The sequence below is a fragment of the Papio anubis genome, chromosome 5, assembly GCF_008728515.1.
Source record: "Papio anubis isolate 15944 chromosome 5, Panubis1.0, whole genome shotgun sequence".
Classification (NCBI taxonomy): domain Eukaryota; kingdom Metazoa; phylum Chordata; class Mammalia; order Primates; family Cercopithecidae; genus Papio; species Papio anubis.
The window spans coordinates 69707105-69733780 of record NC_044980.1 but is presented as its reverse complement, the minus strand read 5'-3'; the positions used below and the strand labels follow the sequence as shown (position 1 = coordinate 69733780).

The 26676-nt window shown below is 44.4% G+C and overlaps 1 protein-coding gene across 1 annotated transcript; it reads right to left on the bottom strand.

Annotated features, from left to right (window-relative positions):
* Nucleotides 1–5860: 5860 nt before the first annotated feature.
* Nucleotides 5861–25050, bottom strand: F2R (coagulation factor II thrombin receptor). The gene is made up of 2 exons (XM_021939475.2): nucleotides 24621–25050; nucleotides 5861–9018 (listed from the first exon to the last, which is right to left on the bottom strand). Exons 1-2 carry the CDS (start codon nucleotides 24706–24708, stop codon nucleotides 7829–7831), a joined length of 1278 nt encoding a protein of 425 aa, XP_021795167.2. The 5' UTR covers nucleotides 24709–25050; the 3' UTR covers nucleotides 5861–7828.
* Nucleotides 25051–26676: the final 1626 nt, after the last annotated feature.

Sequence of the window (26676 nt, the reverse complement as noted above, 5' to 3'; positions counted from 1 at the left end):
ACATGAGCATGCTGCCATGCCTGGCTAATTTTTGTATTTTTAGGAGTGTTGGGGTTTCACCACGTTGACCAGGCTGGTCTCAAACTCCTGACCTCAAGTGATCCTCCTGCCTTGGCCTCCCAAAGTGTTGGGATGACAGGCACGAGCTGCCACACCACCAGGAACAAAATGACTTTAAATAATTGCCCACAGGCATGGGGGGTGGTGGGTGGGGGAAGGGTATGTGACTGAAGTCCTTACTCCCGTCTCTCTGAGCCTGATAATTTTGCACACCTCATGTAGCTCAGACTGCTGAGGGATTTTTTTTTTTTTCTTTTTTTTTTTCTTTTTTTTTTTTTCTTTTTTTTTTTTTGAGGCCAGTCTGGCTCTGTCACCAGGCTGGAGTGCAGTGGCGGATCTCAGCTCACTGCAAGCTCCGCCTCCCGAGTTCCACACCATTCTCCTGCCTCAGCCACCTCACGGTAGCTGGGACTACAAGGCGCCCGCCACCATGCCCGGCTAGTTTTTGTATTTTTTTTTTTTTTTTTTTTGAGGCGGTCTCGGCGCTTTAATGTCACCCAGGCTGGAGTGCAGTGGCGATCTCGACTCACCTACAAGCCTCCGCCTCCCAGGTTCGCCATTCTCCTGCCTCAGCCTCGAGTAGCTGGGACCTGGCCCACCACCCGCGCCCGGCTGGTTTTTGTATTTTTAGTAGAGGCAGGGTTTCACCATGTGTTAGCCAGGATGGTCTCGATCTCCTGACCTCGTGATCCACCAGCCTCGGCCTCCCAAAGTGCTGGGATTACAGGCTTGAGCCACTGCGCCCGGCCAAGTTTTTTGTATTTTTTAGTAGAGACGGGGTTTCACTGTGTTAGCCAGGATGGTCTCGATCTCCTGACCTCGTGATCCACCCGTCTCGGCCTCCCAAAGTGCTGGGATTACAGGCTTGAGCCACCGCGCCCGGCTCGATTTTTTTTCTTTTCTTAGTATCAACCCTGGTTTACACATTAGAATCTTCTGAGGAGCTTGAAAACAGTATCAATGTCCAGGCCCCGCCCCCAGAGATTGGCACTGGAATTGTTTAGAAGCTCTCCAGTGATTCTATGTGCAGCCAGAGTTGAGAACTGATTTAGTTTCTTTTCTTTCCTTTCTTTTTTTTTTTTCTGAGACAGTCTCGTTCTGTCTCAGCTCACTGCAGCGTCCGCCTCCCAGGTTCCAGCGATCCTCTTGCGTCAACCACCCGGGTAGCTGGGATTACAGGCACGTGCCACCATGTCCAACTGTTTGTATTTTTAGTAGAGACAGGGTTTCACCATGTTGGCCAGGCTGGTTTCGAACTGCTGACTTCGGGTGATCCGCCCACCTCGGCCTCCCAAAGAGCTAAGATTACAGATGTGAGCCACTGCGCCTGGCCAACTGATTTAGTTTCTGAAACTTGTTATAAGGCAGAGCTGATAAAATTCTACATCTGAGGTCTTCAGATTTTGTGCTTCCTAACTAAACATTAAGTATTAGGATTAAATCCAAAAGCCAGTTAGCTCCTGGAGGATGGGAATATATTATTTGTCTTTTTTTTTTTTAATATTGTGTCAGCCAGTTTCAAGAGCAACTAGATATCTCAGGATTGGAAACAAAACAACAAAAATAGATATCAAATGATTATGGTTTTGCTCACGAATGCATCTCAGTATTGGAAAGCCCACCCTTCGTGGTGTTTTCACTTTCCTGGATGGGTCACACAGCAGCACACCAAAATGACCTGATGATATAGTCATTAAGATAGGCAAAACAGCCAGACTGGCCCTGCCACCATGCAAGCTACTATAGATGCAGATTCCTTCCTTCCTTCCTTCCTGATGGAGTTTTGCTCTTGTCATCCAGGCTGGAGTACAATGGCACAATCTCGGCTCACTGCAACCTCTGCCTCCTGGGTTCAAGCAATTATCCTGCCTCAGCCTCCCAAGTAGCTGGGATTACAGGCGTGTGTCACCACACCTGGCTAGTTTTTGTATTTTTAGTAGAGACAGGGTTTCACCATGTTGGCCAGGCTGGTCTCAAACTCCCGACCTCAGGTGATCCACCCGCCTCGGCCTCCTAAAGCGCTGGGATTACAGGGGTGAGCCACCATGCCCCGGCCAGATGCAGCTTTCAAAGCTCATCTCCTTACTGCTTATGAGTCATTTCCTGAAGTGATAAACACATAGCCTGCTGGGTTGAAACCATACGTGCTGTGTTATCTGAATTCTGAGATGCTACTGAATTTGACCTCTGGTCTTCCGTGTGTTTCCGTAAGACTAGCATGCAATCAACAGTCCCCATGACAACAAACTTGGAGCTTGAGTTTCACTTTACAGGAATGCCACCGTGGGTAGAATCTGCTGCTGTTTTGAATTGTCTCTTGGTCTTCTGGTCTGAAACTTTGCTCAGCAAGCACCTCTCTCCTTTACGCAGCAGCTGGCTGATATTCAGACCTCACACAGAGCTTCCTGATCTGTGGACCACACCACACCCGATGACTTGAATCAGTATCTTTTCTTTTCTTTTTGAGACAGGTTCTCACTCTGTCACCCAGGCTGAAGTGTGTAGTGGCGCCATCTTGGCTCACTGCAACCTCTGCCTCCCAGGCTGAAGCCATCCTCCCACCTCAGCCTCCCAAGTAGTTGGAACTACAGGTATGAGCCATCACGCCCGGCTAATTTTTGTTTTTTTTTGTAGAGACGGGATTTTGCCATGTTACCTAGGCTGGTCTTGAACTCTTGGGCTCAAGCCATTCGTCTGCCTTAGCCTCCCAAAGTGCCAGGATAATAGGTGTGAGCCACTGAGCCCGGCCATTGAATCAGTTTCTAGCTCCAAGACTTGGAACCCCTCAGCTCTGAAACAGCCAGAAACCCAGAGTGGTACCTGCAGCTGTAAGCCAACTCTACCCATTTGCTTTTATGCTTTTGTAATCATACCAGTTTCTCTGTTTTCTTCAAGTCAATAAAGTTGGGAAATCTTGGATAAACTTCTTTTCAAACTTCTTTTGCTCAGAACACCTTAATATACTTAAAATTATTGAGGACCAGCAAAGAGCCTTTGTTTATGTCAGTTGCATCCATCGGTGTGCTGGAGTCAACTTGTACCTGCTCATAAGAATTCAATATTCAGGAAATTTGTCAAGCCAACTGTTAAACTGTTGGGAGCTTGAAACTGGAAAAGAAGGGAGTATTCACACCATGAAAATTGGCAAATGCTAGTTTGCCAGATCAGGCTTTATTTTCTTTTTGTTTGATCCTGTTTAGCAGCACATCACTGATTTTTTTCTCTTTTTCTGAGACAGAGTCTTGCTCTGCTCTGTCATCCAGGCTGGAGTGCAGTGATGCGATCTTGACTCACTGTAACCCCTGCCTCCCAGGCTCAAGTGATTCTAGTGCCTCAGCCTCCAGAGTAGCTGGGATTACAAATGTGCACCACCACACCCGCCTAATTTTTTTATTTTTAGTAGAGATGGGGTTTACCCTTGTGGCCCAGGCTGGTCTCGAACTCCTGGCCTTGTTATCCGCCTGGCTTGGCCTCCCAAAGTGTTGGTATTACAGTGTGAGCTACTGAATCCTGCTGCCAATGATTTTATCTGCTGATATTTTCCATATTAGACACTAAAATGGAGAACTTTTGAAAACATCTATTTCAGCTAAAAATGACAATAAACCCATTACATGTTAAAATAAACACTATTTTTTCATCATTTTTTTCCAAAACAATAATTTAAGGAGGATAGTTGCATTGTTTTACATTTTTGCAATCTATTTAATGACTGGTGTAATAGGAGACAGATTTTCATCTCTGCTTCTGCATTCAATCTGTTGCATTTTCACATGTTGTGTAGCTTCTGGAAAACTCATCTGTCCACTTGTGACAGCATCAGACCAAAAAAGGCAAATAATATCTTGGTATTTTAAGAGAGTTTTGACCTTGCAGATCTCCTGAAAGAGTCTCAGGAACTCTGAGAATAATTGCATTAGAGAATTTCTCCTCTCTTCTCACATTGCAGCTCACTTAACAAAACACAAATTAGGTTTATCCTGTGGTCAATTACTCTTCACACACATTTGGTCTAGTAATTTTGAAAGGCATAGCCACATAACATGCTAATTATGCCAGGAAATTACCATTGGTGACCTGTTTTTCCCCTTAATTTTCACGACAGCACCTGGCTGAAGATAAGCTACTAGAGGATGGTCCAGGGCCAGAAACTTAAATAGCTTGGTCATCAATGCTGCTTAACCTTTTTCACTTGCTTCCGTAGCTCAACTTCCTCAAAGACATGCCAACAGCAAACAGTTTTTTAAATTTCTTAAATTCAGAAGTATAACCTAAAATTTTCCAAGTGTATATTCAATAGCCAAACATTCCATTTCCCTAAAAATGCTATTTTTGGCTTGTTGGAAAAAACGTATTTTTTTTTTTTTTGAAGCATGATCTCACTCTGTTGCCCAGGCTGGACTGCAGTGGATGGCTCACTGCAGCCTCAACCTCTTGGGCTCAGATGATCCTCCCACCTCAGCCTCCTGAGTAGCTGGGACCACAGGCATGCCATCGTGCCAGGTTAATTATTTATTTATTTTTTAATTGAGATGGGGTCTCACTATGTTGCTCAGGCTAGTCTCAACCTCCTGGTCTGAAATGATCCTCCGGCCTCAGTCTCCCAAAGTGTTGGCATTATAGGCGTGAGCCAACATGCCTGGACAAAAAAACATTGTTGTGTTAGCAAAATTTAAGGTTTTTTGAACTCAATCTGTTCCTTGAAATACATGTGAAGAGTTCAGGCCTTAGAAACTTAAAAAGCTTATGTGTTAACTCATAAAAATTCTGTATGTTAACAAAATCCTTGTTTAGTTGAAATAATTTTTTCATTGACTATACTCTAGAAATAATTTATCAAAAATTGTTTGGTTTTTTTTTTTTGAGACTGAGTCTGGCTCTGTCGCCCAGGCGCAGAGTGCAGTGGCGGATCTCAGCTCACTGCAACTCGCCTCCCGGGTTTTACGCCATTCTCCCTGCCTCAGCCTCCCCGAGTAGCTGGGACCACAGGCGCCCGCCACTTCCTTGGCTAGTTTTGTATTTTTTAGTAGAGACGGGGTTTCACCGTGTTAGCCAGGGATGGGTCTCGATCTCCTGATCGTGATCCACCCGTCTCGGCCTCCCCAAAGTGCTGGGATTACAGGCAGAGCCACCGCGCCCGGCCAATTGTTTGGTTTTCAACCCTGAGAAGTACTAGTCATTTTGCTTTCAATTTCCCCTCCTCCGTTCTGCTTGAGGGAGTGCTAGATGGCAAAGGACTGTCATTCAGCCAGAGAAGACAGCACAGCCCTTTTATGGATTTCCTTTCTGCTCTGACATTTAATTTCTCTCTCACTAGGGAAGAACTGCAGACACTACCCAGGATGTTTATAACTCAGAAATTTGAATATATTCCCAATAAACTTAAATTTTCCTAAGAAGGGATTAAGAGAGAGAGCGCTAATCACTCAATGTCTTTGGCAGAAATGGTGCTATTTGTTTTCTTTTTCCCTGCATTTGTTCTTCCAGATCCATTCTCCATGGCTAAGGAAGCTGATCTTTATGGACTACTTCACTTCTGGGTATTGGGTTAAGATTAGGATCAAGGGGAGGCCTCGCAAGAGATCAGAGGGTGAGGGAGAGGCCTCAGTGTGTTCCCTCCTCTACATGGGCCTTGGAGGCAGTAACAGCTTCCCCTGATTGCTAGTCTATGGGGGTGCTTCACCACTCCCTGTTGGTTCCCTTAACCCTGTCCACACCTTTGCAAATCACCTCTTCATTAAATGCTCTTCAGTTAAGCCCTTAAAGTGTGCCAGGACGACAAAGATACAATACTAATTTGTTCCAAAGAGATATCAAGCAGATGTTCACATTTATTAATATAGGTTAGTTTTTTAAGAGTGAACATAAAAACAGTGACATACTATTTTGTAAGTACAGTAATGATAGCATATTTTAATATATACAGACTAATAAACAATGACAGTAAATCTCCACTGATTTAGATAAAATGAATATAGACACTAAATTAATAAAACCAGTGCTAGCTTCTACTTACAATACAGTTATATTACGTTTATGTAAGTTATTCTATGGTATTTGGAAATAGTTTGCTCTTTTAAATAGATAAACATTTGCCTTGCAACTATTTTGTTTAAAATGCTACCATTTTTTCATAAGAAAAAAGAGATATGTTTCAGCCTAATTTCCAAGTTACTTTGTAAATTCCATGAAGATTTTCTATACTTGATACTTAGGAGGTTAAAAAATGCTTTTAAAATCTCATTAAGTCTTAAGTAAATGGAAATTATAGAATAATTTTCCTAGATTTCAATGTCAATTCTATTTTCTTCTGTTATTTCTAAGTAGACTGACATGATTGATTCTTAAAAGAAAACCTGATTTGAGCACTCAATATAAGCAAACATTTGTAAATACATAGTGCCCAATTAAATCAGACTTATTTTAAAAAATATATGTCCTGTACTGCATTATGTTTTCACCTTAAGTTATAACCACAAGAACTATTAACCCAAATGTTCAAAGTTCTTTAGCTGATAGCCTCGTTTGTGTGAAACATATTTATTACGCATATGTCACACTCTATGCGTCATCTACTTTGCTCTTGAGGGCAGGTCTGGGTCCTATTCCACTCTGTGTGCCCAGCACCTATTGGAGTGCCCACAGTGCATAATGGGTGCTTCCAAATCCGAACTAACCTTTCAGAACAACTACTGGATGTGTTTACACCCAGCAGATGGGCATCCAGAAGTCCATGCCTTCTTTCGTTGTTTTTAAGATGGGTAGAGAAGTCTTTCATGGTCATTACCTCCTAGGATATCACATTCTGCTTTGCCAGTTTCTCATAAACATGATCAGTTCGCAGCCAATCCTAGGAGGATGGAGCAAATGTGGTGGCCCCAGTCTCATTGCTTTCTGTGAGGTTCAGCAGGAAGGTCTCTGGCCAATCTGTGTCTAACATGGCCCTGGCATGTGTCTGCTGCTTGGAGTCCTCCATCAGGGGCGGACGCATGCAGCTCTCAGGAATAGGCTACTCTGAAAGCCAGCCTACATTCACTAGAGGACTTCTGCTCAGTTTTGGCTTCTGTATACAGTGTGTAAAATGTAAAAAATACTACCCATATCAAAATAGGGGCTTTTCATCTGTTTCCATAATTTTAGGAATTCAAACTTGGATATGTTTAAAACTGAAAACACTAGAACTTCTACACACAGATAGTAGTAAGTCTTATCCCTTAATAACTTAAACCTTGCTGTCAAACAACTTCAAAATACACTTATTTGCAAAAGTGGTACAAGCCCAAACTACGGAGTCTCTCACTGTTGACGAACACCATCAAATGTTCAGGGTTAAACTCTACCAACCTAGACTTTGCATATTAAATCAGGGAATCAGAGATTATTTCCATAATTGCTGGAGTGGGGGGGAAAGAGTGTTTTAAAGTGCCTATTCTACACTGCACTGCAAATAATATACGTGTGTGCATACATCTACATATACACACACATAACTATGCATATGTCACCTAGCTATATCCAAAAGTGACATTCAGTTATTACTGTAGCATTGGCAATATTCCCTTGGAATAACACAGTCATCTCGTCCTGTTATCTTTCTGGTAACTGACAAAAATACATGCATGATGGCTCCCATAAAAAGCAGGCATGCAAGTTGTACATCTGTTGTTTTAGGAGGTGAAGTCAATACAGTTTGGGTGGGGACTAATAGAATCCTCAAGTCATTCACTTTCATAAACTTTTCTTTTTAACCTCCCAGCAGTCCCTTTTCCTAAGTTAACAGCTTTTTGTATATGCTGTTATTCAGGTTACTAGAGCAGGTATCCATTTTACTTGCCATCAACTGCCCACTGCTGTTAGAACTGCTGGGATCAGAACTTTCTTTGCAGCATAAGATACTGTAGACGTACCTCTGGCACTCAGAGGAAGCATAATAGTAAATGAGGGGGTCGATGCAGCAGCTTATGCTGCTGACACAGACACAGAGGAGGTAGGCAAAGTAGGCAGCCTCTGTGGTGGAAGTGTGAGAAAGGAATGAGTAATGCGCAATCAGGAGGATGTTTGTGGGTCCGAAGCAAATGATGAAGATGCAGAAAACAGCAGCTGACAGGAACAAAGCCCGGGACTTCTTGCTGCGGTTGGCAACGGTGGAAGAGCTAAGACATCGAATGATAGACACATAACAGACCGTGGAAATGATTAGCGGCACAAAAAAGAAGACAGCAGAGAAGGCTGAGAAGTAGTAGGCATAGTAGCCTTCGAGCAAGGTTTCATTGAGCACATCATGACAGGTGGTGATGTTGAGCCCGGGCACCTGGATGGTTTGCTCCTTGAGGAGCAGAGGCACTACCCCTGCAATGGCCAAAGCCCAAATGGCCAGACAAGTGAAGGAAGCCCTTCCCAGAGTACGCCAGGAGAGGGACTGCATGGGATACACCACAGCCAGAAACCGGTCAATGCTTATGACTGTCATGAGCAAGATAGAGGCGTACATGTTACAGTAAAATGCTGCAGTGACAAAGCGACACAATTCAGACCCAAACTGCCAATCACTGCCGGATAAGTAATAGCTAATCTTAAAGGGGAGCACAGACACAAAGAGCACATCTGCCGTGGCCAGGTGCAGCATGTACACCACCGCCGGCTTCTTGACTTTCATTTTCAGGATGAACACAACGATGGCCATGATGTTTAGCGGGAGGCTGACTACAAACACCCCGGTGTACACAGATGGGACAAAGAGTGTCAGCCAGGAGCTGGTCAGATATCCGGAGGCATCTTCTGAGATGAACGCAGGAAGTGGTTTTTGAAGAGGACTGCTTTTATTGATGGAGACTAATCTGTATTCAGTTAACCCACTTTCATTTTTCTCCTCATCCTCCCAAAATGGTTCATATTTATCATTGGGATTCCTGAGAAGAAATGACCGGGGATCTAACGTGGCATTTGTTGCTTTTGACGCTGAAAAATAAAATTTAAAAAATTTTAAATGTAAAAAATGAATGCATCAACAAGGCAAAAGCGACAAGCAGAGAGCATATTTTACTTTTGTTTATGTTTTCTTACTAGGAGAATGGGCGGTAAAGAGCAGATAATGCACAAATAGACTTTATTACAGAATAAGCCAACTCAAAATACTGTGCAACATTTGTCTTGATATGAGCAATACTTACTAAACTCTGTCCCTCAAAGGGACAAAGGTGAATGATAAGTTTTCAGAGATCTACCCTGAAGACATCAGGAAAGGCTGAGTACTTGACATGAAGGGATCAATCAGTGATTTCCACACTAGCCACTGTCTATATAAACAAGTCACTCCCAGCTTCTATGACTTCTCTTTCCTCCGCATACCTTCATGTGCACATTTTCTCCATTTAGTCTGCAGCCATCCCATGAAACCTGTCCCTTTTCAATGGAAAAATCCACGTAGAAAGTTGAGGGGATTTAGGCTGGGCACAGTGGCTCACGTCTGTAATCCCAGCACTTTGGGAGGCCGAGGTGGGTGGATCACGAGGTCAGGAGTTCAAGACTAGCCTGGCCAAGATGGTGAAACCCCGTCTCCACTAAAAATACAAAAATTAGCCGGGCACGGTGGCATGCATCTGTAATCCCAGCTACTTGGGAGGGTGAGTCAGAAGAATCGCTTGAACCTGGGCAGCAGAGGTTGCAGTGAGCCGAGACTGTAACACTGCACTCTAGCCTGGGCGACAGAGCGAGGCTCTGTCTCAAAAAGTAAAAATAAATAAAAATTAAAAAAAAAAAAAGAAAGCTGAGGGGATTTCTTTTTTCTTTTTTTTTTTTCCTGAGACACAGTCTCACTCTGTTGCCCAGGCTGGAGTGCAGTGACGCGATCTCAGCTCACTGCAACCTCCGCCTCACGGGTTCAAGGAATTCTCCTGCCTCAGCCTCCTGAGTAGCTGGGATTATAGGCACGTGCCACCAGAGGGGATTTCTTAAAGGTTTTGGCATTAGAGGCAAATTAATAATGGGACTCAGGACTCCCAATTCTATGGCCATTGTCCATGACAGTAGTTTTCCTCTACAGTCTTTAGTTTGCTTACACAGGAGAACGTAGAAATCTCTCACTATATCTGGGTCCAAACCACAATCCCTGGGGTTATCTCCTAACATAGTCACAAGGTACCCATCATGTCAGTCATTCTTCCACTTCTTTCCTCAGCAGGTCAGCAGAGCAGCAGATGTTCTTGGCCACTCATGCCAGGCCAACCAAGGTTTTTGGAGTATCAACCAAAAATAGGTGAACACATGGAGGTTCCTGGAAGGTGGTGCCCAAGAGAGGGCATGGAAGCTCTGTGCTCCTTCCCACAATTCCTGCCCTATGCATCTCCACCATGTGGCTGTTCATCTGTATCCTCTGTAATTTTCTTTATAATGAATGGATAAAGGTAAGTAAAGTGGTTCCCTACGTTCTGTGAATCATGCTAGCAAATTAATCAAATCTGAGCAGGGGGCCTTAGGAACTCCCAAGGTATAGTGTAGTCAGAAGTCTGGAGGCCCACACTTATGACTGCCATCTGAAGTGGAAGGCAGCCTTGTGAAACTGAGCCCTTAATCTGTGGAATCTGACTCTATCTCCACATAGATAGATAGTGTCAGAATTGAGTTATATTAAGAGGCAGATAGCGTCAGAATTGAGTTATATTCAAGGATACCCAGCTGGAGTCCAGTGGAGAATCTGCAGGAGAATTGGTTGCTTGGTATGTGGAGAAACAAGCTCCAGACATATGGTGTCACAAGGATTGAGTGAAGTGCTGGGTAAGAGAAAACAGTCTGGGGAAAATAGTTTGCTTTTTCCTATATAACAGCAGTGCCTACATAACATAAAAGGTGACTAAAACCCAGATAGAAAATCCATATCTTTTTGGCCTACAGAACCAGAGGACAGAGTTCAGGGCAAACACAGTCACTGGAAAGTTAGGAGAGAATCCCGGAAAGGAAAAAGTCAGGGAGCAGGGGGTCCTAAATTTCAGTATAAATTCTGTCCTAGGGTTTGGCTGACCCTTGAACTATGCATGTGTAGGAAAGATGAGAAGCACCTCTGCTAAAGATAAAAGAACTGAAGTGATATTTAAGCTTCTGCTCAAGAGAGAAAGAGTCTGCTGTTTGAGTAAAACCAAACTAATTGGCTGCTAAAGCAAAAACACCAACACTCTTTGAAGGAATATAACAAAACCCAGAGTCTTTTTTCCTGTAATTTATACAGGAAAATGGTTTACTGGACTTACAATTCCACATGGCTGGGAAGGCCTCATAATCATAGCAGAAGGTAAGGAGGAGCAAGTCACATCTTACTTGGATGGCAGTGGGCAAAGAGAGAGCTTGTGCAGGGAAACTCCCATTATTAAAACCATCTGATCTTGAGAGACCCATTTACTATCATGAGAACAACATAAGAAAGACCCGTCCCCATGATTCAATCATTTCCTACTGTGTCCCTCCTATAACATATGGGAATTATGAGAGCTACAAGATGAGATTTGGGTGGGGACACAGAGTCAAATCGTATCACCAGATCCAACCACCCTACACACAAAAGTGATAAACTCTGGACCTCTTGTCCCCCTTCTCTCACACTATATACAACAACCAAGGTAAATGGATTAATGGCTTACACATAAGACCTGAAACTGTAAAACAACTAGAAGAAAACATAGAGGAAAAGCTTCTTGATATAGTTTTGGGCAATAATTTTTTGTAATGAGCATAAAAGCACATGCAATAAAAGGAGGAGTAGACAACTGGGACTGTATCAAACTAAAAAACTTCTGCACAGCAAAAGAAACAATCAACAGTGAAGAGAAAATGTATGAAATGAAAGAAAATATTTGCAAACCATACGTCTGATAAAGGGTCAATACCCAAAATATATAAGGAACTCCTATAACTCAACAGCAAGATAATGAATCACCTGATTTAAAAATAGGCAAAGGACCTAAATAGACATTTTTCAAAAGAAGACATACAAACGGCCAGCAAGTATATGAAAAATGCTCAACATCACTAATCAGGGAAATGAACATTAAAACCAGAATGAGTTATCACTTCATACCTGTTAGAATGGCTATTATCAAAAAGATGACAGATAACAAATGTTGGTGAGGATATGGGGAAAGGGAACCCTTGTATATTGATGGTGGGAATTTAAATTGGCATAGCCATTATGAAAAACAGTATGAAGGTTCCTCTAAAACTAAAAATAGAACTACTATATGATACAGTAATTCCACTACTGGGCATACATCCAAAGGAAATAAAATCAGGATGTTGGCCGGGCACAGTGGCTCATGCCTGTAATCCCAGCATTTTGGGAGGCCGAGGTGGGTGGATCACCTGAGGTCAGGAGTTTGAGACCAGCCTGGCCAACACGGTGAAACCCGTCTCTACTAAAAATACAAAAATTAGCCAGGCGTGGTGGTGCATGCCTGTAATCTCAGCTCCTCAGGAGGCTGAGGCAGGAGAATTGCTTGAATCCAGGAGGTGAAGGTTGCAGTAAGCTGAGATTGCGCCACTGCACTCCAGCCTGGCCGACAGAGCAAGACCCCATCTCAAAAAAAAAAAAAAAAAAAAAAAAAAAAAAGACCAGGATGTCAAAGAGTTAGCTGCAATCTCATGTTCATTGCAGAATTATTTACAATAGCCCAGTTATGGAATCAAACTAGGTATCCACTGATGAATGAATGAATGAATGAAAAAAATGGTGTATATACACAGTGGAATACTATTCAGCCTTAAAAAAGAGGAAATTCTGTCATTTGCAACAACATGGATGAGCTGAGAGGGCGTTATGTTAAGTGAAATAAGCCAGGCACAGAAAGACAAATATAGCATGATCTCACTTATATGTGGAATCGAAAACAGTTGAACTCGTAGAAGCAGAGAAGAGAATGGTGGTTACTAGAGGCTGGGGTTGGATGCGTGGGTAGGGTATACTGGGAAGACATTGGTCAAAGGGTACAAAATTTCTGTTAAAAGGAATAAGTTAAAAAAAAATCTCTTGTATAATATGGTGACTATAGTTAATAACAATGTGTTGTATACTTGATAATTGCTAAGAGAGTGGACTTTAAGTGGTCGCCCCACAAAAAAATGGTAAGTATTTGAGGTAATACGTGTTATAAGTTTGATTTAGCCATTCCACAAGTTATGCATATTGCAAAACATGTTATACACTATATATAACTTTTTGTCAAATAAAAGAAAAAGAGGGCTGCCAGGCGTGGTGGCTCACACCTGTAATCTCAGCACTTTGGGAAGCCCAGGTGGGAAGACAGGTTGAGCCTGGGAGATCGAGGCTACAGTGAGCTATCATCACACCACTGTACTCCAGCCCGGGCAACAGAGTGAGACTCTGTCTCCAAAAAAAAAAAAAAAAAAGGTGACCCAGTCTTAAGTAAAAAGACAGTGAGCGGAAACCAACCTCAAGTTGACCCAGATGTTGGAATTAGCAGATAAGGATTTTGAAGAATGTATTACAACCATGTGTAAGAAAAAAAGAAAAGTATTTCATTGAAATGAACTGAAAATAGGAAATATCAGCAAAGAACTACCAAGTGGAAATTCTAGAAATAGAAAGTAAAACACAATACATTGGCATCTGTTTCCAAAATGAAGAGCAAAGCTAGAGTAGTACCAACTCAGAGACAGCAGAGCAGAGCCTGGCAGTGTAGGGTTGAGGTCAAGCTCCCTAAGCAAATTTGGGAGAGGGTCTCCAGACAATGAAGGGGTGGCCTGGCAGGATATCTGTCACAGGGAAGGAATGAATATCTCCAGTGATGAATGTGAATACACACTTGTGTCTAGATTGATCCTTAAGGGTAAGAACTGTTCCTGTTAATCTCTGAACCTCCAGTACCCTGTGCCCTGCATGTGGTAGGCACATATTTGTATTCTAATATTGACTCTGTTCAGGGATCACTTAACTTCTCTGAATTAAGCTCAGAATCATTAAAATGGGATTCTAATGCCTGTCTGGCCTACAAATCTGGCAACTGGAGCATCCCATGTGAAACAGGACACACATTCACTTTGGAAACTATAACAATTAAGCAGTTTAAGAAATTACTATTATCCTTCCTCTCCCACTTCCACGTAGTGTGCTTTTATATCCAACTGTTTGCTCACTTAATTAAGTTAAAAGGAAATCTAGGTTCATCTTCCCTCCTACTTAGCAATGTTTATAGTTTTTTAGTACAATGAGGGAATGAACAAGTTGTAAATTATATAGCTCTAGGGTTCAGAACTATGAATCAAATTTCGAATTCACAATCTTTTATGGAAGTATCACTCTCTTACCTTCGCAATGCATGTAACTTACTCTGTGTTCACCTTGCCCCAGTCACACAGAAGCCTGACCTTGGTCCCAACAGCCCCTGTGGACGTGAAGCTATTCTCAAGATCACAATGAGTGTGTGGGAGCTGAAAGAAAAGAATGAATGGCTTCTGGCGCTTAAAAAAATATCTTTTATTTTTTATTTTTCTTGTTTGTGGTTCTGGCACTTTAATATCACAAAAACATGCATGTGCAAAAATGCTGGCCTAGAGGAACCTTTTATTTATTTATTTTTGAGATGGAGTCTTGCTGTCACCCAAGCTGGAGAGCAGTGATGCGATTTTGGCTCACTGCAACCTCTGACTCCCGGGTTCAAGCGATCCTCCTGCCTCAGCCTCCCAAGTAGCTGGGATTACAAGCATGCACCGCCATGCCCAGCTGATTTTTGTATTTTTAGTAGAGATGGGGTTTCACCATGCTGGCCAGGTTGGTCTCAAACTCCTCGCCTCAAGTGATGCACCCACCTCGGCCTCCCAAAGTGCTGGGATTATAGGCCTAAGCTACTGCACCTGGCCAAGGAACCTTAAAACAATGCAATTCTCCTCTACAGTTTTGGAAGCCCGGCCAGATTATGGGCTTCTGTGAGGCACAGAGGGGAAAAAGTGGACATGAACATGCATACTTACATGCATGAATCAAGATGACGCCTGAGAGTGATACAATGGGAAAACTAATAAATACAACTAAGCTCTTTATATACTATCACTTAGTCTGAAAATCAAACTGTCACTAGACTTTACTCTGTATTTACTATTTAGGCAATAAGTACTTGTTTTAAAAAACATCTTCTTTGGGTAGGCCTCAGGCAGTACAGTACTTCCGACAGAAACATTATACTTGTGGAAACATGAAATTTTTATAGGCTAGAGCTCAGGAAGAACGTATAATCCCTTGGTTAAATATCACTGCCTAAGGTGTTACCTTTTCTTGATACTATAGGTTTGATATTCTGGTTTTTGTGAAATTAAAGAATGTCAGAAAAAAAAAAAAAGAAAGAAAAGGAAAAAAATGTAGTATATACCAGCATCAAACAAAGGACAAAACCAATGCAAGGTGACTAGATAATTCCAACTAGTTCAAGACCCTTAAGCTGAAATTTGAGTTTCAGTATCTCGCTTTTCCTCCAGTCCTAGCACAACTCAGGTCAAGGAGAAAGTGCTTGTCAGGGTGCCCAAATCTCTTCTCATTCATCTCTGTGTTGTTGTTGTTGTTGTTAAGCTGTGGTTTCACAAAAAAGGCAGCAGAAGTCCTGAATTCAGTTTTCATGCTATCTGCTAAGTTTCATTTAATGTAGGCTTCTCTGAATTGCTCTAGAGTAGTTTTGTTATCAAATACAGCAAATTATTAAATAGTTCAAATACGGACTCTTTAACTCTGGAGATTGTTTTAAAAGTAGTGAGTGAGGCAACACGTTTTCTGACTGTGATGAGATCTGTCCTGGAAGCGGAGGGGTGACTAGAGGATCTCTGAATGTCGCATTTGATCCTGGGATTTATACCACACCAGCATTTCATGACACACCAAGTCTTGGTTTTGACTCACAGTTCTGCCCTGGGGGCTCACGCCTTTTGAGAGTTAACAAAGCAGAAGTCCCAGGACTTTGCTCACATTCCCACGCAGAGCACAGCAGTTGAAACAACACTACAGGCTAAAAAGAAATGAAGAGGAGGACAGCAAAATAACAGAAACACACTAACTCTGTCAAGTGGAAAACAGCAGCATTACTGGAATGTTTTACTCCCTCAGATTCAAACAAACACCATTTTCCAATGAAAAGAACTGGGGCTCCTTAAAGAAATGGCTAGTTCCAGATCTGGGGTAGGAAATACACAAGATGAACACTGAACATCTTCAAATAATATCAGGGTTAGGTCAAAAAGACCCTGGAGTCAATCTGAAAGGGCTCCCATGGACCAAAGATGTGACATTTTGATCATCAATTTGACCACCAAAACAATAATGATGGAAATGAACAGAAACATTTCATACATGTTAGATCCACAAGTTGAAGACGCAGTTAGCCAGATCCAGTATGTAGGAAAGTAAGACAGATGGCTTAGTTTCTTTGACAAATAAATAGCAATAAAAAAAGGGATGGGGTGGGCAGTTACAGATTAAAATGTAATGGTGGACCTTGTTTGAATCTGATTCAAACAAACCAACTGTTAAAAGGTATTTATGAGACAGTAAGGAAAATATGAACACTGACTGACTATCAGATGATATTAAGGAATTGTTAGGCTGCGCACGGTGGCTCACGCCTGTAATGCCAGCACTTTGGGAAGCCGAGGCAGGAGGACTGATTGAGCCCAGGAGTTCCAGACCAGCCTGGGCAACACAGCAAAACCCTATCTCTACTAAAATAAATACAAAAATTAGCTGGTTGTGGTGGTGTGGGCCTGTAGTCCCAGCTACTTTGGAGGCTGAGGCGGGAGGATTGCTTGAGCCCAGGAGGTTGAGGCTGTGGGTGAGCCATGATTGTGCCATTGGTCTCCAGCCTTAGCAACAGAGTAAGAATGTGTCTCGAAACAAACAAACAAAAAACAAAAGGAATTGTTCATTTTTTAGGTATTATAATTGTATTGTGGTTATGTGAAAAAAAGAATTCTAACCTCTAAGGATGTTTACTGATGTATTTATGAATGACATAATATGATACCTGGGATTTGCTTTAAAATTATATAGTTGGGGGAGGAGGACAGTTGAGGGTTTAGATAAAACAAGATTGGTCATATATAAATAATACTGAAGTTGGATGATGGGTAGAGGGAGTAACTATACTGTTCATTTTGGGGTATGTATAAAAACTCCCATAATAAAAGTTAAAAAAACAAACAAATACTTTATGCATGTTTATTTGCCACTAGAAGTTAAGGGCAAGGGTTTTTGCTTTTTTCTTTTGTCCTAGTTCTGAAGGGAAAAATGTTCTTGCATGTTTGTGTGAAGATTGTCTTATATTTACATAATTTATTTGGTATCGATTCTTCAAAAGCTTTTCTGGAATATGGAAGGATTGGTGTATGAAAAAACCTTACCATTTTTTTGAGCACCTGCTATGTGCCTGATACTTCACTTGCCTTAGTTCCTGTAACTCTAACATTTCTATGAGATGAGCATTATGACTACCATTTTATAAATGACAACGTGGAGGCACAGAGAGGCTAAGTAACTAATCCAAAGTCACACAGCTATGAAGTAGAGGAGCCAAGATTTGAATCTAGATCTGCCCAGCTCCAAAGGTCATAACTTTTGACCCCATCACACTATTCTCTCTTTAAAAACCTGTGATTCATGACCTACTCCTAAAAGAGGAACATCTTTTTCTCTTAGCATTTCATCAAACAAATGAATCTGCCCATCCTTTTAGCTACAGTAGGCGGTATGTGGACATGTGAATGACTAGCTTAACGTGATGATGCCAAAAGCTGTTGCTTGGGAATTCTGGGGTCCTACTGACTTTGGCTGCACACCAACCACACACGCTAACAACTCAGCCCTTACACACAGGAGAGAGATAGCAGGGAGACATTCAAGGACAAAACAGAAAAATACATCTTTAAAACACCGTTCTAGATGGAGAAGATGCAACAGCAGTAAGTGAACAAAAATCTCTGCTACAGAAAAAGCAGAATTAAAGATAAAATTCCCCTCCCCCCACCCTTTTTTTTTTTTAATACAGACAGAGTCTCACTGTGTCTCCTAGGCTGGAGTGCAGTGGCACGATCTTGGCTTGCTGCAACCTCTGCCTCGTGGGTTCAAGAGATTCTCCTGCCTCAGCCTCCCGAGTAGCTGGAATGACAGTTGTGCACCACCACGCCCGGCTGATTTTTGTATTTTTAGTAGAGACAGGGTTTCGCCATGTTGGTCAAGCTGGTCTCCAACTCTTGACCTCAAGTGATCTGCGCCTCGGCCTCCCAAAGTGCTGGGATTACAGGTGTGAGCCACCGTGCCCAGCCTAAAGGGAGAATTCTTGACTGACTGGGGGTCACAAGAAGCTGCCAATATCAGAGGCCTCCTCTCCTCCCATTCCATGTCCTGGAGCAGGTACTCCTCTGGAAGTATAGGAAAGCAAGCCTAAGAGGAAGCTGGGAGAAGGGAAGTTGCAGGGAAGTAAACGCAGGTGTACCTAATGCCACAGCAGGCATGAAGACTACATAAGCAAAGTGTGTGGGCTCTTGCCGGGAGCAGCCTGGAGGCCAGAGCCTGACATGGGGTGAGGATGCCAGTAGGCCTTGCCTGGGAACTACTCTGACTCCCCGACGTTTCCTGTTCCTCCAGGTCTGTTCTCCACTAAGTTACAGGTCCTGAGCTCTCCGTCTTGGGAATGCGGCTCTCTACTCTCCAACAAGACATCTAGCTAAAATGAAAACTAATTCACAGTCAAGAATGTTAATGATCACCAATTCCTCCCCAGGGTTGGGGATGGCGACAGCTTTGTACTGTACAAAGTACTGTGCATTGTACTACAAAAACTGTCCCCATGCCCACCCCTGCCCAAGTCCTTCTGCAGTTTGTATATCGGAACTCAAATAAATTAGGTTCTAGACATGATAAGAACAATAATAAGCAACAGTTCCAGGAAAACAGAACTCTTCCTGAAAAGCTAATAAGGCCTTTGATTTGGCTACCATAGGAATATTCACTGCAGCTGCTGCGTTGGGTTTTAAATTATGGCATAGATTTAGCAATGATTATGAAATCAATTCACACCATTGCAATAAGCATTAAAAATAGACTATAGGGTAGAAAATATCAAAATGCATACAGTGCAGTAAAGGTGGGCACTGTTTGGTACAACTTTTGTTTCATGTTTACATATACACTATGATTGTCCACACATATTTATTGAAGACACATACCCCTAACCATATCACAATGTAAAGTGTTATTTCTACAGTTCTTACTGTAGGTTACCAAACAGGAAAACACTGTACTGGTAAACGTTATTCTACAATACTATAATACCTGATTTTTAATTCATCATACACTTGAAATATAAATAGATTACATAATGTCTTTTCCTAAAGTTATATAAATTTGTTTTCAAGGGCAAATTACAGATTATTCCTGTTGTGTCAAAAGGCCACTTACTTTTGAAAGCAAATAATGTATATAGGACTGTCAGAGCCCTTTAAGTGGCTTCCTCCAAGTACCATGACCAGGTCAGTGTGGGAGAGGGTATTTGGGGAAGTGAAAGCTCATACCCAGAAAAAAAAATCTCAGTATATATGGAGAGTTATTTATGATGACAGTTTTAGGCACAAGCAAGAGAAAGAAAAAGGCAGAATGAAAGAAATCACAAAAAAGGAAACCAACAGAAAATTATAAAGGGTAAAACTATGGAGTCCTCTACACTGGCATCATAGTCAAAAATAAACCACGGCCCTGGGTCCTAATAACTCTTCTAACAAGGGTGTTTTTGTGAGTATCTGCAACGGAAGGGGAGCCTGGGTACTCATGAAGACTAGTTAAAGACTGGGCATGGTGGCTCACGCCTGTACTTCTAGCACTTTGGGAGGCCAAGGTAGGTGGATCACTTGATCCCAGGAGATGGAGATCAGCCTGGGCAATGTGATAAAACCTCATCTCTACCAAAAATACAAAAATTAGCCAGGCCTGGTGGCGGGTGCCTGTGGCCCAGCTACTCTGGAGGCTGAGTTAGGAGGATAGTTTGAGCCTGGGAGACAGAGGTTGCAGCAAGTCAAGTTTGCGGCACTGCACTCCAGCCCGAGTAAGAGAGCTAGACCCTGTCTCAAAAAACAGCAACAGCAACTTTCACCTATGTAAAGTTAAGTTCCCCAGACACTAAGACCACATATTATATGATTCTATTGATATGAAATATCAAAAATAGGTAAATCCATAGAGACAAAAGGCAAACTGGTGGTTCCTGGAGGTAGGGGGAAGGGAGAATGGGATCTGACTGCTTACTGGTTTCCTTTCGGGGAGATGACAGTGTTTTAGAAGTAGGTAGGGGTTTATAGTGTACATTGTACACTGTAAATGTAGTAAATACCCACTGAATTGTACACTTTAAAATGGTTAGCTTTATGTTATGTGAATTTTATCTCAATTTTATTATTTTTATTTTTTAAAATTTAAATGATTAATTAAAATGTAAAATTTTTATGTATTAAATATTTGGAAGACAGCGTCTCTCCCGCTCTGTTGCCCAGGCTAGAGTGTAGTCACGTGACCATGGCTCCCTGCCCCCTTGAACTCCTGGGCTCAGGCCATCCTCCCAGTCTCCCAGGTGCTGGGACTACAGGTGCACACCACTGTGCCTGGCTGATTTTTAATTATTTTTTTGATAGAGATGGGGTCTTGCTATTTTGCCTAGGCTGGTCTCAAGTGATCATCTGGCCTAGGGTTCCCAAAGTGCTGGGATTACAGGTGTGAGCCACTGCACCCAGACCCTGAAAACCTGCTATGCTAATATGTTCTATAAAAATAAAGGCAAAGCCACTAAAAAATATTAGAGAGAGATCGGGGAGAGGGGGGAGAGAGACAGATAGCAGGGTAGAAAATTACTTGCTGGCTCATAAGAAATCTGACTTTCAGGCTTTATAGAGCTTTCTGGTCTGCTTAGGGTAGAACCACTGCTCAGTTTTGTATCTTTCTGTTTAGGTTTACTAGCGATATCTCTTGTAACATCTGATTAATTAGCGTATCCATGAGCAGGGATCTTTTCAGAGCCTGCCCTATCATCCATTAGCAAAGTAAATGAGAGAATACCACAGTCCATGCATAAATGCTTATGAAATACCTCCCTGTGCTGGGCCTGGGTTACCAAGGCAATAGGGCACAGACTTTGCCTCTAGGGGTACTAGGGAACACAATGGGGTTACTTCTCTACTGTAAGAGGGGCTAGGAGTCTAGATGGCTTCCTTTCTATGGGAGGTGTTAGAGAAAGCCCGCACTCCGGAGAGACAGGCCTGTGGTCAACTCCCAATTCCATCTCTTTTTTTTTTTTTGAGAGACAGTCTCACTCTGTTGCTCAGACTGGAGTGCAGGGGCATGATCTCGGCTCCCTGCAACCTCTGCCTTCTGGGTTCAGGCAATTCTGGTGCCTCAGCCTCCCGAGTAGCTGGGACTACAGGTGTGCACCACCACACCCAGCTAATTTTTTATTTTTAGTAGAGACAGGGTTTCACCATGTTGGTCAGGCTGGTCTCAAACTCCTGGCCTCAAATGATCCACTCGCCTTGGCCTCCCAAAGTGCTGGGATTACGGGTGTGAGCCACTGCACCCAGTCCCAATACCACCTCTTTCTCAACTTGGGACTCAACCATTCGGGTCTCTGTTTTATAACCAGTAAAATGAGGATGACATCTGCTCAAAGGGCTGTTGTGAGAAATAAATAAGATAGTATGCATAATGTCCCTAAGCAGGGTGTTAGCTGCATTCAGTGCTCCATAGATGGTGGCTGTTTTTAATTAAACATGAACGTGGCAGGTATGGGATATGGGCAGGGCATTCTGGCCAGAGGGAATGGCATGGGGACAGAAGCCAGAGAAAGTATGGCTCCTTGAAGGGAAGATCTAGAGGATGGGGCTGGATGAACTGGAGGGTGAGTAACAGGAGATGGCTGGAGAGGGGCTGGGGACCCTCTTGCAAGGGGAGGAGCACTTCATTCCATGCCACAGAATTGGGCTTGACTCTGTGGGTAGGAGGGTAGCAAGTGGAATTGCCCACCAAGTTCTCTCTGTCATAGCCACCACCAGCTATTCTTGAAACCTTTAACCCTCTAAGAGCCTCATAAAATTCATAAAGATCACCTTTTACTTTTGCATGTTGGCCCTTTTAATAATTACATGTCACCTCACTTAAATTGTCTAGACAAAGGAATGTAAACTTGTTGATGAATTTACACATTTCTCAACAACTATCTGCTGAGTGAACATTTGTTTTAGTCACCATGGGGATAAATAAAACTTTATAATCTTAGCTGGGAAAATGAGACACACACACAAAGTGACAAGGCAGGAAATGCCAAAATGAGTGGGAACAAAAAGTCGGAAAGTGCTGCAGGAAGGCTCAGCTTGGTGGTCAGGGCCAGCCCTGGGAGGGCTCCACAGCCCCTCTTAGCACACAGAGCTGGTAATCCTGGGCAATAAACTCTATCAGAGCAGTGGCGGCTCAAGGATGGGAGGCACCGCTGGATGCTTTGGAGTCCCGGCACCACCACCTTATGACAGACAATGTTTAGAATTGCCAATGCATGGCGGTAATAAAAAGTAAACCTATCTTAGGTTGATTTTATTGGTGATTTTAAATTTTCTAAAGACAAAGCCCCACTTATTCCTAATTGCTTACACCCAGGGTGGGTGGACTGCCCACACCCCACGCCCCCTCCCCACCACCCCACGCCCCTTCCCCCACCCCCCTCCATTTGCTTTGCCACTGTTTCTGGGTCTTAGTTTCAGAATCAGCAAAAGGGGATAAACACCCACCTTAACAAGGTGTTCTGACAAGGTGAAATGAGACAATCTAAGTGAAAATTCCTTCTGGCCCAGGGCTTGACATGGAATACTGCACTTAGCAAGCGCTCCTTTTCCTCTATCATACTCCTTTCGTCTTTCCCTCCCAAAGTGGTTCCAGGATCCAGTGTTGATAAACTAGCCAAGGTGGTCCACTTGCCTTTCTGTCTACACCAGCACTGTCCATATTAACATGCACCACTCCTCCCATGAGGATGTAAGACGCTTGGCGCAAACCAGCACCCTTTAACTTCACTCTTTAATGAGGATACACACCTTGCTGGGAGGCTACTGTGAGAAAGGGTGGCTACAATGGATGCAGCATTTCTATAAGCCCTGTTTTCCACCCCATGATCCAAATCTCAAACAAAACACTGGATTCTCAAGAGCTTGTCTCCAACTAAATTGAGCAAATTACATAATGTTATGTGAAATTATATCTCATCGCAAACAACTTTTCAGGAGTTCTCGGCGTTCTCTCAAACACTCTCAACAACAATGCTCACTTATCTGCAGGCAGGCTAGTTACTGCTAAACACTGGGCCCCTGTCTGGAGCTCTTAGTTTTCCCAAAAGCATCTCAAAACTCACCGTGAACAAAGACAGAGAGGGAAGAACATGCTATGTCTTTGTCACCTCTTAATCTTGATGTGTCTACACTTTTTTTTTTGAGTGTGGGAGCAATAGAGAGTGCACATTCTTTTAGCGATAACAAGAAAACCCGCTAGAACTTATTTCAGCGTAAAAAAAAATGGCTCAAAGCTTATAAAATACTATTGTTATTAGGAAATTCAAAAACACTTTTCTCACTTTCTAATTAGTGCCTTTACAGACTAAAAACAACTCATCTGTCCTGCTTTTGGGGAGAGGAATATAGAAAATATTTGACCACATAAATTAATGAAATTTATTTATTTGGTCAAGTAGGCAGATACTTAAAAATAGACTACCAGTGGGGAAAATATTCTAGGGGAGCAACCTTCTTGCAGCGGATCAGAAATACTTGGATCCCACAGTGTTCGAGGGAGCTTGGTCCTGGGGAGGGATCTCTCTCTTCAACTCACTTAGAAGGAATGGGTTCTAGGTAACAATAAAATCCTCCTCCTGCCCCCTCCCCTCCCCCACCCCCCCACCACGCGGAGCCTCTGCTATTGTCACCATACATCTCGCACCGAGCACCTCCTGGACACAAGACGGGGGCTGCTGGTACTGATTCTCTGCTAAACATGCCAAGGGACTGCCAGGGCTTTTCTCTACACCACTTTCCTCGCCTGTAAAATGTGCAAGAAAAAAAACTTCCAACAAAGCAAAACTTCAGCGGCAGCGGTTCGCCAATTTATGTTGAAAAGATCGGAACGTTTATTGGTGGAGTAACGTGAGACCTTTTCTTTTTGGGGGTGGTCCTGGGAGAAACAGGCTACACAATGACAAGTGCAACGCAGGACCGCAGGCTCCCCCAGGGACTTCCGCCCCAACCTCCTCCGTATCCAACATCCCGTGGCAGGCGGGCTGCACCCTCCAAGATCGAGTCCAAAGGGGCATCGGCTGGGCCCGCGAAGGGGGTGGCACGCCCCACCTAAACGTGACTGGGAAAAACTCTAGATCTCAGCCCAAATGCCAGTTTGGCTTTCGGAGGAAACTGAGGCAGGGGTGAGGAGAAGACGCAACCGGGACCCCCGCAGTCTCCCCTCAGCGTCCCTCCGCCCGCGCGCCCCATTCCCGTGCGGCTCTCACCTGGCCTGCGGGCCCGCGTGCGGGCGGACAACAGCGGGCCGCACAGACAGAGGCAGGCGGCCACCAGCAGCAGCCGCCGCGGCCCCATTGTCCCGGGATCCGCACTGCGCTGCTCCAGGAGGTGCCCCGCCTTGGGCTGCTCCGCTCCACCCTCTCTCCCAACTTCTGCTGGTCGGGCAGCCGGTCGTCGCGGCAGGCAGAGCGCGGGGTGCCCGCGGGCAAGAGCAGGGTCCGAGCGACCCCCGGCGAGCTCTGTGTCTGGCGCGGTGCGCCGGGCGGGGCGGGACTGGGGCGCGACTGGGGCGCGCGAGCGCGCGGGCGCGAGCGGGGAAGGGCGCCCCCCGGCGCGCAGTGAGAGTCTTGGCGCCACAGCCGCTCACCGACCCTTCCCCGCGGTCCCTCCGCCGCCTCCCGCAAGCCCCTCTGGCTCTGTGCGCCCCGCCCCGCCCCGCCCCGTTCAGGGGCCCTGGCCGCTGGCCACTGCCGGGCCTAGGAGTCCAAATGAGAAGTTTTTTCCTCTGGGCGCCGTTGACCCGCGAAGCTGTCAGTGACTCAGACTCAGACTGGCGGGGTCCTTGGAACGGGGCCGCGCGGCTCGCCGGCTGCTTCCCGCGGCCGTCTCGACCCTCCTGGGATGTGGAGACGTCGACAGTGGACGCCCCGGCCAGGATGCGTCCACGCCCTGCAGCCCTGCAGCCCCCGCAGTCCTGGCGTGGCCTCCCGTCCTCCCTCCCTTCGTGTGGGACACCGGCAAAGTTCAGTTTTCGCTAAAAGTCTGCAAGGGACTTATGCTTTCGTAACGTGGGGATCATGGATTTAAAAGTTTATGATGTAGTGACAGGGTGGCCCTTAAATGAGAAAGGGCCTTGAGTTTGGACAGAATTCTTGAAGTTTTATGCGTCTCTATTTCGCGAAGTTAGGCGTTTCATACGCCGGACACTCGTTTCCCCCACCAGCGGACTGCGAGTGGAATAGGAAGAGCGGCTTCTCCCGCTTCCTCCGCTCGCGGCCTAGCGGAGCTCTTTCCTCTCCCGCGCCTCCCGCCAAGGCCACCTGCGCAGCCTGGGAGGAGGGCGCGCGTCTGCAGGTGAGGCCGGCGTTCTCCGGCCGTGGACGCCCAGGAGAGAAGTGGCCTGGTAACTTTCCAAGTGTCCTTCACACGTTCTTGGACGATATTACAGTTTGTTTTGTTTTGAGGCAGGGTCTTGCTCTGTCGCCCAGGCTGGCGTGCAGTGGCGCCAACACGGCTCACTGCAGCCTCGATCTCCCGGGCTCAGGCGACCCTTTCGTCCCAGCCTCTGGATTAGCTGGGACAGTTAGAAAGGCGCGCGCCACCATGTCAGGCTAATTTCTCTTCTGGCCTCAACGATCCTCCTGCCTGGGCCTCCTAAAGTGTTGGAATTACAGGCGTGAACCACCACGCCGGGCCTGATATTACAGGAGTTTGGCTAAATTAAAGGCACAAGGCGGGGACACTCGCGTGGCAGTCCGCTAAGGGCCCCCAGGGCACGTCGCGGCTGGGGGGTGGGCAGGAGGAGCCTGCAGCTTAAGTTGCTTTGCCAGTGGCTCCGGTGGGTGCGTCTTTCAGACTCCAACAGGAAATGGGTCCCCAAATAGCTGTTTCTAGGAAAGCTCAGCCGCAGCCCCTTCTCCTCTTAAGCCAGCGCGCTGATGTGCCGGCGTATTCGGAATTCTGTGGTTGATGAGCTGCAGCTGACAGCCGCTGGCCTTTTTAAAAAATGAATTTCTCATGAAGAGTATCATTCCCCGACTAAAGCCCGGACACTTACATCCGTGGAGAAAGTACGATCAGAGACTATTTCGTTCTTCCCTGTATTCTCCCGTCAGCCTCAAAGCACAGTACCTTGTTGTACACAGAAGCTGGTCACTAAATTACGGAAGTATCCAATTACATAACGCTATTTAAAATCTATCCCCATTCAATTATCCTCTGGAAACATACCCAAGAGTAAATGTGAACCGTTAAAATTACATACTTCTTCGTTCACTATTAAACTATTTTTCATTACTCCTGAGACGTCGTTGATTTTTACAA

Coding starts and splice junctions, on each gene's coding strand:
- F2R (XM_021939475.2), bottom strand. CDS start 24,708: ATGGGGCCGCGGCGGCTGCTGCTGGTGGCCGCCTGCCTCTGTCTGTGC. Junction 9,019..24,620: donor CACGCGGGCCCGCAGGCCAG/GTGAGAGCCGCA, acceptor TTTATTTTTCAG/CGTCAAAAGCAACAAATGCC.